Source organism: Triticum aestivum, chromosome 6B (assembly GCF_018294505.1).
Source record: "Triticum aestivum cultivar Chinese Spring chromosome 6B, IWGSC CS RefSeq v2.1, whole genome shotgun sequence".
In the NCBI taxonomy this organism is placed as follows: domain Eukaryota; kingdom Viridiplantae; phylum Streptophyta; class Magnoliopsida; order Poales; family Poaceae; genus Triticum; species Triticum aestivum.
Window position 1 is genome coordinate 30,223,017 of NC_057810.1, and position 16,546 is coordinate 30,239,562.

The 16,546-nt window shown below is 48.4% G+C and overlaps 1 protein-coding gene across 1 annotated transcript; it reads right to left on the minus strand.

Moving 5' to 3' along the window:
• Nucleotides 1–301: 301 nt before the first annotated feature.
• LOC123138708 (putative receptor-like protein kinase At4g00960) lies at nucleotides 302–6,222 on the minus strand. The gene is made up of 6 exons (XM_044558623.1): nucleotides 6,088–6,222; nucleotides 5,741–5,999; nucleotides 5,385–5,613; nucleotides 5,153–5,303; nucleotides 4,891–5,043; nucleotides 302–367 (listed from the first exon to the last, which is right to left on the minus strand). Exons 1-6 carry the CDS (start codon nucleotides 6,220–6,222, stop codon nucleotides 302–304), a joined length of 993 nt encoding a protein of 330 aa, XP_044414558.1.
• Between the last annotated feature and the right edge of the window lie 10,324 nt (nucleotides 6,223–16,546).

The window sequence follows — 16,546 nt, forward strand, 5'->3', positions numbered from 1 at the left end:
TCTAAAACTTGTACTCTCTTCGTCCCAAAATAAGCGCCTCAACTTTGTATTAACTCTAGTACAAAGTTGTACTAAGTTTGAGACACTTATTTTAAGACGGAGGAAATACTATGTTTAGTTTAACATTTAAATCTCTAATTACACCATATTAATTAACCTTAACATATTAAAGAATTGTTCCTCACTAGCTATTTTTACTTGCTTCCATGTTCAGCCACATCATTATCCAAACCATTCCACATTCAGCCACATCATACCGCACTAAAACTGTTCCTTTTGTATGAATTATATTATAGGTTTATTAATCAAGATGTTTACCTGACACTGTGTTTTGGTTTAGGGCAGGCTTGCTTCCGAAATTGGAGACCTCTTGTCCGACCTGCAATGAGAAGTTCAATTCTTCTTTATAGAGGCCTCTTGTCAGTTGCGTACAAAATGGATTTTACTCTTTAGAAACCTTATTAGTTCTACTAAGCAACATTTCATTTTTTGGACATACTTGAACCACGTTCCTTTGATTCGTGGTTGGTCGGAACATGCATGAAACAACCGGTGCCCTATTTTAAAATTCCTAGATGTCCACGAGGTATTGCAATGATTTTAACATTTCTCTACTATAAAGTGGGCCTTTTTCAAATACACATATTGACGATTATATAGTAATCCATCGTTCAAAAAGTTGTTTTCCATGTTTATGCCACCCCCACCCGAAAAGGTGTGATAGCACCCGGGACTCCCAGCACCCTCTTACCAAGCCCGTTCAGTGCCGTCAAGATTTGTGCCGAGGTCTGATAAGAGATAGGCAATACCAGAATTCAGTGGTATAATATTTGCTTCCGTCGCAGTCGGTCTTCTTGACTAAATCTATGGTCAAACTTATATCTCGGTAAACGCGGATGCACTACATTATGAAATGGAGGAAGTATAGGTACTAGTACCAGTTTTTACTAGCCTCTCTCCGTCAGATATGACATGACGGTCACCTTTTTTGACTGTCTTGTGTAACGCATGGCAAAAACATGTTCTTCATAGACGGTTTGTTCGAGTTCCTTAATGCGAGAGTGAACCCAACAAAAAATAAGGCCTCATTCGGTTTAAAGGATATCAACGTAGGAATTAGGAGTAGTATAGGAATTTGATAGGATGACACTTGCCATCCTCGTTCCTACGCGCAAAATGAGATTTAAGTGGATGTGTAGTTTTCTTCAAAAACACAGAAAATAAATAGTATTCCTACAAAATTCATGTATGCACTTCCTACAAACCGAATGCATATATAGGAAATATAGGAAATTTCCCCCCGAAATCCTTCTACCTATGTTTTTCCTACGAAAGTCCTCCAAACCGAATGATGCCTAAAATGGAGAACGGACACGGGTGCTTACTCAGTTGTTGGCTTTCCCCAAGGATCGAACACACGATCACACTGCAGCTTGACGGATCGTGTACGCGCAACTCGTCTCGACGTATATGAACTAGCTGTAGTACTCGATAGCTCACCGGCGCTCACGCAAACACCGGGACCAGAACACAGACGCGAACGCAGCAACACGAAGTTGGCCAGAGGCACGTGTCGTGCCTCATAATTTTCTTTATTGCTTTTCTCGTTTTCTCGTGATCACAACGTACGCCCTAGGCTGTACCCATATACACGTACCAGCCATGACTGAAACCGACTCAACCTTGACAAATTTTACGATACCTACTGAGACACGTACATGTACCACTATAGCTAGCTAACTTGTACACGGACGCTTTCCTAAATCAATCAACCGATACAGCTATATATCCTAACCAGACTTAGCTAGATAGGACAAGTTTGTATTACCCAACATTCACTCCCTAATACAAACTTTCGACTCGTAGACTCAGAACCAACACATCACCTGGATTATCAGTCCACACCGTCACATCTTAGCGTGCTACATGCTGACTAAACACATAGCCTCTCATGTAGGAACTCAACTTAACTGGTGTGCATCCATCTTTACGCTGGCCTTCGTTTTCTCGCCGAGACACACTGACAACTCAGACACAAACAAAATTAAAGACACGACTCTTTTTTTTTCTTAACCGCCACCGCTTCATCAAAGCAACCTTGGGTCGTCATCCATGCCCACCTCAGCTAGTTGTAGAGTCCCATGCTCCTTCTTTGCCTCCTTCCTTGGATTAGGACACTCTCGAGAATAGTGTCCATAGTCCTGATAATTGTAGCAACGGATTTTAGATTTGTCGAACTTTTGGTACTTCTACGCGAGAACATCAACTGCTCTTGTTCTTGATTGCGTTCACACCCCTTCAACGTCAACTCATAGGTCTTCAGCCGCCCGATCACCTCCATCACCAACATCTTTGTCACATCGCTCCACTGCTCTATGGTGCCAACGATCGGTAAAAACTTGTTGGGAATGACTCGTAGTAATTTCTCCACAACCACGATGTCCTCCATCTTTGATCTGAGAGCTCGCATCTCATTAACCAGGGAAGTTAGCTTCAACGCAAATTCACAAACCCCTTCCGATTCTTTCATGCTCATCTTCTCGAACTCCCTCCTTAGAGCTTGAACACGAGCCTTCTTGACACGTTCATCTCCAGCATGCATCTCCTTGAGAGCATCCCAAGCTTCCTTTGGCGTCGCTTTCTCCCATGTGGTCATGAAAACAGCATCAGGCACAACTTGGGCTATAGCGGTGAAATCCTCTTGGTCCTTTATCTCTTCGACCACACCATCACCTTCCACCGCTGCCCAGACTCCACATGCACGCATGAAGATCTTCATCTTCGCAGCCCACACCCCGAAATTGTCGCCTTCAAGCATGGGGTACTGGATGGTCACACCACCACCACTCACCTTCGAAGTCGACAAGATCCTCTTCGATTTTCCACCGTCCATGATACAACTTCACGGCGACGAAGAATCCTTTAACTCCGCCGTGACGCAACTTGACGGCGAAGCCTTCACACCTTGCTCTGATACCAAATGTTGGCTTTTTCCTAGGATCGAACACACGACTACGCTGCAGCTCGACGGGTCGTGTACGCGCAACTCGTCTTGACATATACGACTAGTTGTAGCACTCGATAGCTCACTGGCGCTCACGCAAACACCGAGACCAGAACACACACACGCGAACGCAACAACACGAAGTTGGCCAGAGGCCCGTGTCATGTCTCATAATTTTCTTTATTGCTTTTCTGGTGATCACAACGTACCCCCTAGGTTGTACATATATACACGTACCAGCCATGATTCAAACCGACTCAACCTTGACAAGTTTTAAGAAACCTACTAAGACATGTACATGTACTACTATAGCTAGCTAACTTGTACACGGACGCTTTCCTAAATCAATCAACCCATACAGCTATACTATTCTAACCGTCCTAAGCTAGATAGGACAAGTTTGTATTACCCAACATCGGTTGTACTAGCAAATATGTCCGTGCGTTGTAACGGGAGAAAAAAAGTTGATGTGCTTCACTGCGAAACAAATGTCAATTGTTACGAATTAGGTTGGCCACCTAGAGGAGAAGTTTGACGATGACAAAATAATGGATCAATTAACAATAGAATTCTCTGTGGCGCTAGTTCGAGATTGCCGCCACCTACCTCCCCATCGGTGGCCTCCGCCTCGATCCATCCACCCCGTTGCCGGAGCAGTTGGGTCGTGGATGCTTCATCAGGCTGTTGGCTACCTTGGCTCTCTCTCTCTCTTCTTTCTATCAACTCTGAGTTTCTTTTTGCTCCCTTCCTCGCTAGTTCTTTGTGTCTCTCTACTTCCGAGTTGGGTGCATATCTAGTCTTTTTTTGTCATGGCCGTTTGATTCTTGCAAACGAACGTATATAAGATGGTAGGGTTTGATTTAAAGGAGCAAGGTGGGACTATTAATTACATATAAAGAGCAACCTTTTTACCAGCCCATAACCGAAATTCAAATTCTGGCCCATAACGACGAAGGAAGCCGGACACCGGACACACGAAACTGGTGGGCGAGATGGACCGATGAAAACGGACAATTTTTACAGTGCGGGTTGACTCTAAGAAAAGTTGGGAACTTTTTCATAAAAAGTCCACGACGGTGAACTCGACGAAAGCAATAGCCCTTTTATTATTACTATTATTATTATTATTATTATTATTTGTAGAGAGAGAGAGAGAGAGAGAGAGAGAGAGAGAGAGAGAGAGAGAGAGATAGTTAGTTTGACGACACGCCAGCAGCGCCCCGCGCAGCTCATAGGTACAACAACATTTTTTGTAAGCTGGCAATGCATCAATGCTGTAAAACTTTGACCACAGAAACATGGGCAGACTTCTCGGATGTGACTAGTCATGCCCTCACACAGTGTGTGAATGCGGAAGTAGCATGCGCTGGAATCTAATTTACCTGGAGTAAGGTTCGAGGGTGAAGTTGTGAGGTCAAATCAGTCCATGGAGGCTATACAGCCTAAGAACTGTAGGCAGCTGCAATGCTTTTAGCCTAGTGTTACTCTTTGAAATAGGCCTGCTAATTCAAACACCATTGCAGTGCACGCACGGATCCCCGAGACTCCTGTTTTGCATGCACGGTGATGATAGACTAGGAGGCCAGACACCCGGGACCTAAAAATTCATTCTCTTATGCCACCCATCTGTTTACAAGCTGATGGAGTAATTATTAAACTTTTGGCTATTTATTGGCTTAGTGGTCTCTAGAAAAAGACTAGGTATAGCGGCTGAACTTTAAGGAGTAGGTAAAGCAGAACAAAATAATGAAATTAAAAGAGTTGGCATTTATGATGAGTAGGAAGTTAGAGGTTAATTAGAGGATGAATATGCAGAGGATGGCGTTTGGTTATGCCATGTAAATCCTGGCCTATATATGCCTGCCCTACAGGTGAACTGTACCAACCTTGTTTAGTTCATCGACAATCTTGGCTATGGTAGGCCTTTTCTCACGGTCAACCTGCACACACCTTAATGCTATTTCGATGCATGTCTTAACTTGATCTGATGTATGTGACAACATTGTTCCCTGAAACTGTTTTCTCCAGTTTTCATGTATCTGCAAAGTTGGAACACAAAGGCAAAGGTGGCATGGAAAGTAAGGCACAATATGGTTATAATATTTGTGAAAAAGAATTTTTGTTCATGATACAAGATATCTTCCATACATGCTCAAGAAATTCTTGCGAAGACATATGTGCGCATTTGGAGTAGCCCTCATCTCCTGCCATTATCCGTATGATTATAACACCCAGGCTGAATACATCATACTTTGATGTGATTTCGTTTCTATCAATGTATTCTGGTGGCATGTATCCACTGCATGGAATATATGAAGTACAATTACTTCTATAATTAGAAACACAGAAGTTGATTATTTATCATGAGATATCCACTTACGGTGTTCCTATAATGTTGATAGTGATATAGGTTTGTGCTGAAGGGAAGAGTCTTGACAAACCAAAATCTCCAATTTTCGGGACCATGTTCTTGTCCAGCAATATATTAGCAGGTTTCAAGTCAAGATGGTAAATCGGATCTTTGGATCCATTATGAAGGTAATTCAAACCCAGACAAACTCCCTTAATAATTTTGAAACGTGTCTGCCAATCGAGTCCACATGATTCATCTGTAGAAGTAAACATGAAGTGTATTACCAAGATGTAGATTAAGGGACATCTAAGAGGTACATATATTTCATGTATCATTTTTCTTTACATGCAAAATAACATATACTAAGTGGATTAGCATCATACCAGAAATATGCTTGTCAAGGCTTCCACCTTGCAAGTATTCGAAGCAGAGAACTCTTTCTTCCACATGGGCAAAAATATATTCACCTTTGTACTTAATGCGTTGATGTCCTAGATGATAGCAATAGCCAACCAACCGGGTAATATTTGGATGTTGGGCCCTCATAAGGTTATTAAATTCATTCCTAAATTGCGTGTCACCAAGCCCCGGCATGTAATGGAGCTTTTTGAGAGCAATCTCTTCCCCATTTTCTAGTACCCCCTGTTACAAAAATACACGAGTCCTTACTGATATGTACAGTAGTATGATTTGAAATTACAAGATCTAAGTAATGAGCATATGAGTATACCTTGTAAACTACTCCATACCCACCACGACCAATGACGTGCTCATCAGAAAAATTGTCTGTAATTTGTTCCAAGAACTCAAATGTAAACTCCCTTGTCGTTGCACTTGTATGTTCGAACTTGTTTGCCAATTCCATTGTATCTTATATCTCCTGCTAGTGCTAGGATTAACTAGCTCAGCTCTCTGAGAACACGGAAAATATGTTACATGGTGAACAGACAACATAATTTGTACAAAACAAAAGAAGTTTGTGCAGTGATCTACAAAGTCATCTCCAAGTGATTGGTTAATAGGAGGAGACCTATGCTTGAAGTTCTTTTTATCTCCAGAACAGAGTGCCTTCGCCCCTAGGAGATTGATTACTGATAATGTATTAATAGTCTTTGAGTGCATACCAGAGTTATGGTTACCGCTCGAAATTTCGAGATTTACCACGGTAAATTGGCTCGAGGAAAAAAATCATTGTTTTGAATTTTTGAATTCAAACGCGCAATGTATAGTTAAGTATGGCAAGATCTCTGTTATTTCCACTCAGCTAGAAGCTCTTTTATGATAAAGTTAAGTTCAAGTGCTATCTATCTCTATTTTGAAAGAATTTGAATTCAAAATTAATTATAAATTTCATTTAAAATTTGCACAAAACTTCGTGGTAACCATGGCAACCACATTTACGAGTCTCCTCAGTAAAAATGCCCCATTCGATAACCAAAACACTGGTGGATACACCATATCAATCAAGATAAAGACCTTACTAGGAGTTTTTGTGCTTATAAGCATGATTTGTTGAAAGGTTATGATAAGGGGGATTGGGGCTTCTTGAAGCAAATGAAGCAAAATTTGGGGTTCTCTCGCCGTTGGATTGACTGGATCATGATTCGTATCGCATCGGTGAAATATTCTATTAAATTCAATGGGACCCTCTTGGATCATTTGCACCGTCACGTGGGCTTTGGCAAGCTGACCCACTTTCTCACTTTCTGTTCTTGCTACTAGTTGATGGTTTTTCTGCCATTCTTAAGCAGGGTGTGCATCTAAATAATCTCATGTCTCTTAAAATTTGTTGGAGAGCTCTAGGGATTTTGCAACTCTTATTTGCTAACGACACAATGTTGTTTTTGAGGACTCTCATGAACAACCAGTGAGTACTAAAAGTGCCTGAGGGAGTCCTGGACTAGGGGGTGTCCGGATAGCCGAACTATCATCATCGGCCGGACTCCAAGACTATGAAGATACAAGATTGAAGACTTCATCCTGTGTCTGGATGGGACTTTCCTTGACGTGGAAGGCAAGCTTGGCGATACGGATATGTAGATCTCCTACCATTGTAACCGACTCTGTGTAACCCTAGCCCTCTCCGGTGTCTATATAAACCGGATGGCTTTAGTCCGTAGGACGAACAACAATCATACCATAGGCTAGCTTCTAGGGTTTAGCCTCCTTGATCTCGTGGTAGATTTACTCTTGCAACACACATCATCAATATTAATCAAGCAGGACGTGGGGTTTTACCTCCATAAAGAGGGCCCGAACCTGGGTAAAACATCGTGTCCCTTGTCTCCTGTTACCATCCGCCTAGACGCACAGTTCGGGACCCCCTACCCGAGATCCGCCGGTTTTGACACCGACATTGGTGCTTTCATTGAGAGTTCCTCTGTGTCATCACCGATAGGCTCGATGGCTTTTTCGATCGTCAACAACGACGCAGTCCAGGGTGAGACCTTCCTCTTCGGACAGATCTTCGTATTCGGCGGCTTTGCACTGCGGGCCAATTCGCTTGGCCATCTGGAGCAGATCGAAAGCTACGCCCCTGGCCGTCAGGTCAGATTTGGAAGTTTGAACTTCACGGCTGACATCCGCGGGAAATTGATCCTCGATGGATTCGAGCCACAGCCAAGCGTGCTGCACTGTCACGACGAGCATGATTTAGCTCTGCAGCCGGACAGTATCCTGAAGGCCGCACTCGAGTCCGCTCTGATCTTCAATTTGGAGCCGGCTACGCAGATCGAGGACGGATGGCTAGACACCGCCTCGGGGGCTGCAACCTCTACGGCGATAGAGCCGAACACTGATCTTGTCCCTCATGAAGCCCGTGACTCCGAGGTGCCGCACTCCTCGCCGGACTCCGAGCCTCCCGCGCCCCCTCCAATCGAATCCGGTTGGGCGCCGATCATGGAGTTCACCGCTGCGGACATCTTTCAACACTCACCTTTCGGCGACATCTTGAGTTCACTAAAGTATCTCTCGTTATCAGGAGAGCCCTGGCCGGACTGCGGTCAGGACGGTTGGGATGCGGACGACGAAGAAATTCAAAGCCCACCCACCACCCACTTAGTAGCCACTGTCGACGATCTAACCGACATGCTAGACTACGACTCCGAAGACATCGACGGTATGGACGACGATGCCGGAGACGACCAAGAACCAGCGCCTACCGGGCACTGGAAAGCCACCTCATCATATGACATATACATGATGGATATCCCAAAGGATGGGAATGGCGAAGAAACAGCGGAGGAAGACCCCTCCAAGAAACAGCCCAAGCGTCGGCGTCAGCGGCGCCGCTCTAAATCCCGCCACAGCAAGAATGAAGATTCCGGCACCGGAGATAATAACACCCCAGATAGTGCCGAAGACAACCCACTCCAGCAAGATTCAGCACAGGAGGACGGAGACGCCAGCCCTCATGAGAGAGCGGCAGAAGAAGAGGTAGAGGATTATATGCCTCCCTCCGGAGACGAGGCAAGCCTCGACGACGACGAATTCGTCGTGCCTGAGGATCCCGTCGAACAAGAGTGTTCTAAACGCAGGCTTATGGCCACGGCAAACAGCCTCAAGAAAAAGCAGCAACAGCTTAGAGCTGATCAAGATCTGCTAGCCGATAGATGGACTAAAGTCCTCACGGCCGAAGAACATGAGCTCGAACGCCCCTCCAAAAGCTACCCTAAACGCAAGCTGCTCCCCCGATTAGAGGAGGAGGCATATGAACCTGCATCACCAGCAGACAATACGGCTGACCGACCACCCCGTGGTCGCGACAGAGAGGCCTATAGGCCCTTCACTAGAACCGTACCCCGGCATCGCTCGAAAAGCACAAGGCCACATGGGAACGCTCTGGACTTGCGAGATATATTGGAGGATAAGGCAAGACAATCAAGATCTATCTATGGATCGCGTGGGCGCCCCATGATACGTGACGACAACCGTCGCGCCGGACACAGTAAGTCCGGCCGGGCCGAACAAAATAGACAAAGCTCTTTTGAGCTCCGTCGTGATATCGCCCAGTACAGAGGCGCCGCACACCCACTATGCTTCACAGATGAAGTAATGGATCATCAAATCCCCGAAGGGTTTAACCCCGTGAATATTGAATCTTACGATGGCACAACAGACCCCACGGTTTGGATCAAAGACTATCTCCTTCACATCCACATGGCCCGCGGTGATGATCTTCACGCCATCAAATATCTCCCACTCAAGCTTAAAGGACCAGCCCGACATTGGCTTAACAGCTTGCCAGCAGAGTCAATTGGGAGTTGGGAAGACCTGGAAGCCGCATTCCTCGATAACTTCCAAGGCACGTATGTGCGACCACCAGACGCTGACGACCTAAGCCATATAATTCAGCAGCCAGACGAATCGGCCAGACAATTCTGGACACGGTTCTTAACCAAGAAAAACCAAATCGTCGACTGTCCGGATGCGGAGGCCCTCGCGGCCTTCAAACATAACATCCGCGACGAGTGGCTTGCCCGGCACCTGGGACAGGAAAAGCCGAAATCCATGGCAGCCCTCACATCACTCATGACCCGCTTCTGCGCGGGTGAGGACAGCTGGCTAGCACGCAGCAACAACCTCAGCAAAAATTCTGGCAGTCCGGATATCAAGGACCGTAATGGCAGGTCGCGTCGCAACAAAAACAAACGCCGCATTAACGGCGATAATAGTGAAGATACGACAGTCAATGCCGGATTCAAGGCTCTAAACCCGGTCAGCGGAAAAAGCCATTCAAAAGAACTACTCCGGGTCCGTCCAATTTGGACCGAATACTCGACCGCTCGTGCCAGATACACGGCACCCCCGAAAAGCCAGCCAACCACACCAACAGGGACTGTTGGGTATTCAAGCAGGCAGGCAAGTTAATTGCCGAAAACAATGACAAGGGGCTGCATAGCGATGACGAGGAAGAGACCCGACCGCCGAACAATAGAGGACAGAAGGGTTTCCCCCCACAAGTGCGGACGGTGAACATGATATACGCAACACACATACCCAAAAGGGAGCGGAAGCATGCACTCAGGGATGTATACGCGATGGAGCCAGTTGCCCCGAAGTTCAATCCATGGTCCTCCTGCCCGATCACTTTTGACCGAAGGGACCACCCCACCAGCATCCGCCACGGCGGATTCGCCGCATTGGTTTTAGACCCAATCGTCGATGGATTTCACCTCACCAGAGTCCTGATGGACGGCGGCAGCAGCCTGAATCTGCTTTATCAGGATACAGTGCGCAAAATGGGCATAGACCCCTCAAGGATTAAACCTACCAAGACGACCTTTAAAGGCGTCATACCAGGTGTAGAAGCCAATTGTACAGGCTCAGATACACTGGAAGTGGTCTTCGGATCCCCGGATAACTTCCGAAGCGAGGAGTTAATCTTCGACATAGTTCCGTTCCGCAGCGGCTATCATGCTCTGCTCGGACGTACCGCGTTTGCAAAGTTCAACGCGGTGCCGCACTACGCATACCTCAAGCTCAAGATGCCAGGCCCTTGAGGAGTCATCACAGTCAACGGAAACACTGAACGCTCTCTCCGAACGGAGGAACATACAGCGGCTCTCGCAGCAGAAGTACAGTGCAGCCTCTTAAGGCAATTCTCGAGTCCGGCCGTTAAGCGACCGGACATGGCTAAACGCGTCCGGAGTAACCTACAACAAGATCACCTGGCACGTTCCGAGCACGCATAGCAGTGCGGCCCCAACCCCAGCCCCTGCAAAACGTCAAGACAGGTCCTTCGTGTACACCATTACGCTTTGGAGATACCATGGGCATGGGGAGAGGGGCACGACCACGATAGGCCCAGAATGCGGCTCAACCACACCAGGGGCTCTCAAGTGTGTCGTTCTTTTTTTTTAATTTTTTTTCCTTTTTTTTACCCACAGGACTCCGTTCGTCAGAGGCCCTGTCCGGCAGCAGACCTGCCGAACTCACGATGCAACAGCCAGGGAAGGAGAAAGGCTACAACGAATATTCAGGTGATCTCCATTACAAGCATTAAATCTGTTTTATACACCATTCCGCAGCCTACCCCTGGAGGGGGACATATTTAACAGTCCCATCCCTTGCTTATCGCACCATTTGTATCGTTCTGCATTCACAACAGTTTTTCTTGAATAAGTAATGCAGCACCTTTTTGCTTCCAATTGCATTTCTTTCTTATACATATGTTCATTTATGACATGTTGCATCCGTATATTTTGGTATGGCTAAATACACCAGGGGCTTATGTTTCCCGCATCATGGTGTGATAAGTCCGAACACTTTCACAAGTGCGGCACCCTGAACTTATAGCATTGTATGCATCGGCTCTGAATCATGTCTTGGGTCAATAGTTGGGTTTGCCCGGCTCCCATGTTTTGGTACCTTACGTTCCGTTGTATCGGCTAAGATAGCACTGAGAGAACCACTGCGATTGCGCCCCAGTTGAGCTGGGCGATCGCCTCAGTGGAGAAAGCTAAAACTGACCGTCATGATGAGGCGAGAGCTGGTCGCTGTTCGAGAGGTTTTTTGCGAGTCCCTAAAGACTTATGTCGCTTAGAGCAAGGAGCCGGCTTTGTCCGGCCCAGGCGTGGATAGCGCCCCAAATTCGGCCTTCCGAATACTAGGGGCTTCGCCGAAATTTAAAATTATAGAATTCTATGGCTAAGTGAGAGTGTTCAAGCATTATAAGTCCGGTTGCCTTGTTCGTTGTGTTGAGCGCCTCCCTAGATGGACCCAAAAATGGGAACAAGAGTGCTCAAATTTATCCCGAACACCCCAGCACTCGTGGCATGGGGGCTGAAGCCGACGACTTGCCATCTCTCAGATTTGATAAACTGCCGCACAGAAGGTAATATTTTAAATTAACAAGCATTGCTTAGCGCATATGAACTAAGTTTTCAGCACACAGGATAACAAAATGCGAGTCTACTCAAATATTACATCTTTGGAGCACTCACCCGCAATAATGCGGGCACCCTTCAGGACACTCTTATAATACATCTCGGGCGTGCGATGCTCCTTGCCCTGCGGTGGCGCGTCCGTCACAAGCTTCTGAGCATCCATCTTGCCCCAGTGCATCTTTGCGCAGGCAAGGGCCCGAGGGGCACCTTCAATACATGCGGAGTGCTTGATGACTTCAACCCATGGACACGCATCCACCAGCCGCCGCACCAGGCCAAAGTAGCTCCCAGGCATGGCCTCCTTAGGCCATAGCCGAACTATGAGGCCCTTCATGGCCTGTTCGGCCACCTTGTGGAGCTCGACCAGCTGCTTCAGCTGGTCGCTAAGGGGCACCGGATGTCCGGCCTCAGCATACTGAGACCAGAAGACCTTCTCCATCGAGCTCCCATCCTTGGCCCTGTAGAAAGCGGCAGCATCGGACACGCTGCGGGGTAGATCTGCGAACGCTCCTGGAGAGCCCTGAATTCGGGTAAGTGATAGGTAATTCACACTCACATGCTTACTTTGCATGAAAAATGCCTTACCCGCCGCTATTTTCTTCAACGCCTCGACTTCCTGGAGGGCCTTATAGGCTTCTGCCTTAGCGGCTTTGGCAGTCTCAAGAGCCGTTGCAAGCTTGGACTCTCGAGTCTTCGAGTCACGCTCCAAACTCTCGTGTTTTTCCACGAGAGCCTGGAGCTCTTGCCGTACCTCTGCCACCCGCGCCTTCTGCTCTCTCGCTCGGTGCGCTCCGCGGCCGCATTACGTTCGGCCGCGGACACCGCCTCCTTCAGGGTCGCCACCTCGCTTGTGGCCCCTGCAATACCCACGTTATCCTTGTCATTCTTCTTGCAACCAAAATCCTTTTCTGTAAGGTACATTTTTAATAAGGTGTTACTCACCTTCATTGTCCTCGAGTTGCTTCTTGGCACGGCCGAGCTCGTTCTCGGACTGCTCGAGGCTTTGCTTCAAAGTATTGACCTCCGCAGTCAGTGCGGCAGAGGTCAGCAGCACAGCCTGCAATCCCATATTGACATATTTTTTATGACTCCTGCGTATATCTTTTTAGATCCTCAGTCCGGCTTTTCTTTCCGAACACCGAACCGAGCATCAGGGGCTACTGTCTATGCGGTACTATTTTACATATATCGAAATTCTTACCTCAAAGCCTGTTAGAAGGCTGCTGCAGCCTTCGGTCAGCCCGCTCTTGGCGAGCTGAACCTTCTGAATCACCGCACTCATAATAGTGCGGTGTTCCTCTTCGATGGAGGCGCCATTGAGCGCCCCTAGCAAGCTATCCGGCGCCTCCGGTTGGACGGAGGCTGCCGGCGTCACGGTCTTGCCTTTCTTACGAAGGGGCCGCCCGCCGGACTCCGGAGCCACATGGGTTCCGGGGCCGAGTCCGGTGCAAAGTCCGGGAGGTTGTTCTGCGACACCTCTGGGGCCTCCTCCTCCCGGTAGGTCCCTTCCCGAGATCCCACCTCGGCATTGTCCGCATCACGGGGGGTGGAGGCGGTCGGAAGGGAATCCATATCCGACGCACTCAAGGACCCGCTCGACGAAGCGGGAAGATCATCCTTGGGCGGACTGCAGGGTTGTATGCGGCATTAGAAAGACACCATGTGGCGAAAAGAAAAAATCATGAAGTTATTCGGGAGTCCGGATACTTACGATCTCGCCAGGGGCTTGGCCCTTGGGGGCCAATCCTCGTCGTCGTCACCGGCGTTGGCGGAGCAGTCCGGGGGAAGAGTCTTTCCCTTCTTGGACCCTTCGGCCTTCCTCGTTGGGGAGGCCTTCCTTTTCTTCCCTCCCCCCGCTGGGGGAGAGGCTTTCTTCTTCTCCTCCTCGCCTTTGTGGGAGGAGTCTGCCTCGGAGTCATCATCCGATAACACCTGAAAACGGGAACTCTTCCGAGTGCCTGTGGCCTTCTTCTTCGGCACCACGTGGGGTGCCGGAGCCAGCAGCCCCGTTAAGCGGGCGCCCGCTGGGTCCTCTGGTAATGGGGTCGGGCAGATAGTCTGTTCGGCCTTCTCCAGCCAGTCCTGTCAAAGGAGAGGGAGTTTAGATCCCGCATAGAATCAAACTATGGAAAACAAGCGTCCCGTAAAGGGCAAAATTGCTTACCTCGTCAGCTGGATGCTGCGAGCTGAATCCGCGATCTTCGGTAGCGGATGCGGGGGCCTCGGCACCCTTAAATAGCACCCTCCAGACATCTTCGTATGTAGTGTCGAAGAGCCCGCTCAAAGTCTGGTGCTGCGTCGGATCGAACTTCCACATATTGAAGCCCCGTCGTTGGCACGGGAGAATCCGGCGGATGAGCATGACCTGGACTACGTTGACAAGCTTGAGCTTCTTGTCCACTAGCTTTTGGATGCAGGCTTGGAGTCCGGTCAGCTCCTCCGAATCACCCCATGTCCGGCCGCTCTCTTTCCAGGAGGTGAGCCATGTGGGGATGCCAGATCTGAATTCGGGGGCCGCTGCCCATTCAGGGTCACGCGGCTCGGTGATGTAGAACCACCCCGATTGCCACCCCTTAATGGTTTCCACGAAAGTGCCCTCAAGCCAAGTAACGTGGGACATCTTGCCCACCATGGCGCATCCGCACTCCGCTTGACTGCCCTTCACAACCTTCGGCTTGATACTGAAGGTCTTGAGCCACAAGCCGAAGTGGGGCTGGATGCAGAGGAAGGCCTCACACACGACGATGAATGCCGAGATGTTGAGGATGAAATTCGGGGCCAGATCATGGAAATCCAGGCCGTAGTAGAACATGAGCCCCCGGACAAAGGGATGGAGTGGGAAGCCCAGTCCGCGGAGGAAAATGGGAAAGAAATACTACCCTCTCATGGGGCCTAGGGGTGGGTATGAGCTCTCCCTTGTTGGGGAGCCGGTGTGCGATGTTGCTGGACAAATATCCGGCGCTGCGCAGCTTCTGGATGTGCCCCTCCATGACGGAGGAGGCCATCCACTTGCCTCCCGCTCCGGACATAGTTGGAGAAGGTTGAGGTGAGATGTGCGGACTTGGGTGCTGGAGCTCGAGTTCGCGGAGATGGATAAGCCAAGGAGGAAGAAGGCGCAGGTAAAAGGGTTGGATCTTTATCCCCTTATATGGGCGGACAAAAACATGTGTCCCCACCGGCCTGATAAAACTCGCTTATCTCCCAAGCGCCGCAATCAATGGCGCGGTTGGGTTACCCACGTCCGTATTGATGGGAATCCCAGAATAAGGGGAACACGATCTCTGCTTCAACAAGACGTGCCGAGGAAACCGCTTCGCTAAACGCGCTGAGGTGGTACAATAAAAACAATTCGAGTAAAGGCTTGGTAGTGGTGTGACGTCACGCCACCAAATACGTCAGCAGGTTGAACTTGTGTGAATATTATTCTCTCTATGGTGGTACGTGGAATTTATTTTGCAGAGCCGGACACTATCGTAGTGTTCACAATCTTTTATAAATTATTCGGAGGAGGAACCCGCCTTGCAATGCCGAAGACAATATGCGCGCCGGACTCGTCATCATTGAAGCCTGGTTCAGGGGCTACTGAGGGAGTCCTGGACTAGGGGGTGTCCGGATAGCCGAACTATCATCATTGATCGGACTCCAAGACTATGAAGATACAAGATTGAAGACTTCGTCCCGTGTCCGGATGGGACTTTCCTTGGCGTGGAAGGCAAGCTTGGTGATATGGATATGTAGATCTCCTACCATTGTAACCGACTATGTGTAACCCTAGCCCTCTCCGGTGTCTATATAAATCGGATGGCTTTAGTCCGTAGGATGAACAACAATCATACCATAGGCTAGCTTCTAGGGTTTAGCCTCCTTGATCTTGTGGTAGATCTACTCTTGTAACACACATCATCAATATTAATCAAGCAGGACATAGGGTTTTACCTCCATCAAGAGGGCCCGAACCTGGGTAAAACATCGTGTCCCTTGTCTCCTGTTACCATCCGCCTAGACACACAGTTCGGGACCCCCTACCCGAGATCCGCCGGTTTTGACACCGACAGTGCCCTTGACTCACAAAGGCACCCTACGTCCGACAGTCAATCAAGCTCAGGTTAGGTCGGTTCTCAAGGTCACGACCTCTTGTTTCGAGGAGAAGTACCTTGGGCTACCAGCTTGAGAAGGTAGCATGTCAAAAAGCAAGTTCCAAAACCTCCAAGCAAGTCTTACCAAAAGTCTCATCCAATGGGGAGATGGGCACCTAGCTTAGCTGGGTAGGGAGGTGTTTATCAAATCAGCCGCAGAAGCCCT

Bases quoted from the DNA above. Each gene is read 5' to 3' on its own strand.
- LOC123138708 (XM_044558623.1), bottom strand. From the start codon at position 6,222: ATGGAATTGGCAAACAAGTTCGAACATACAAGTGCAACGACAAGGGAG. The intron at 6,000-6,087 runs GTATACTCATAT...TTTTTGTAACAG, and splicing joins GGTATGGAGTAGTTTACAAG to GGGGTACTAGAAAATGGGGA. The intron at 5,614-5,740 runs GTATGATGCTAA...TTACTTCTACAG, and splicing joins CCTTGACAAGCATATTTCTG to ATGAATCATGTGGACTCGAT.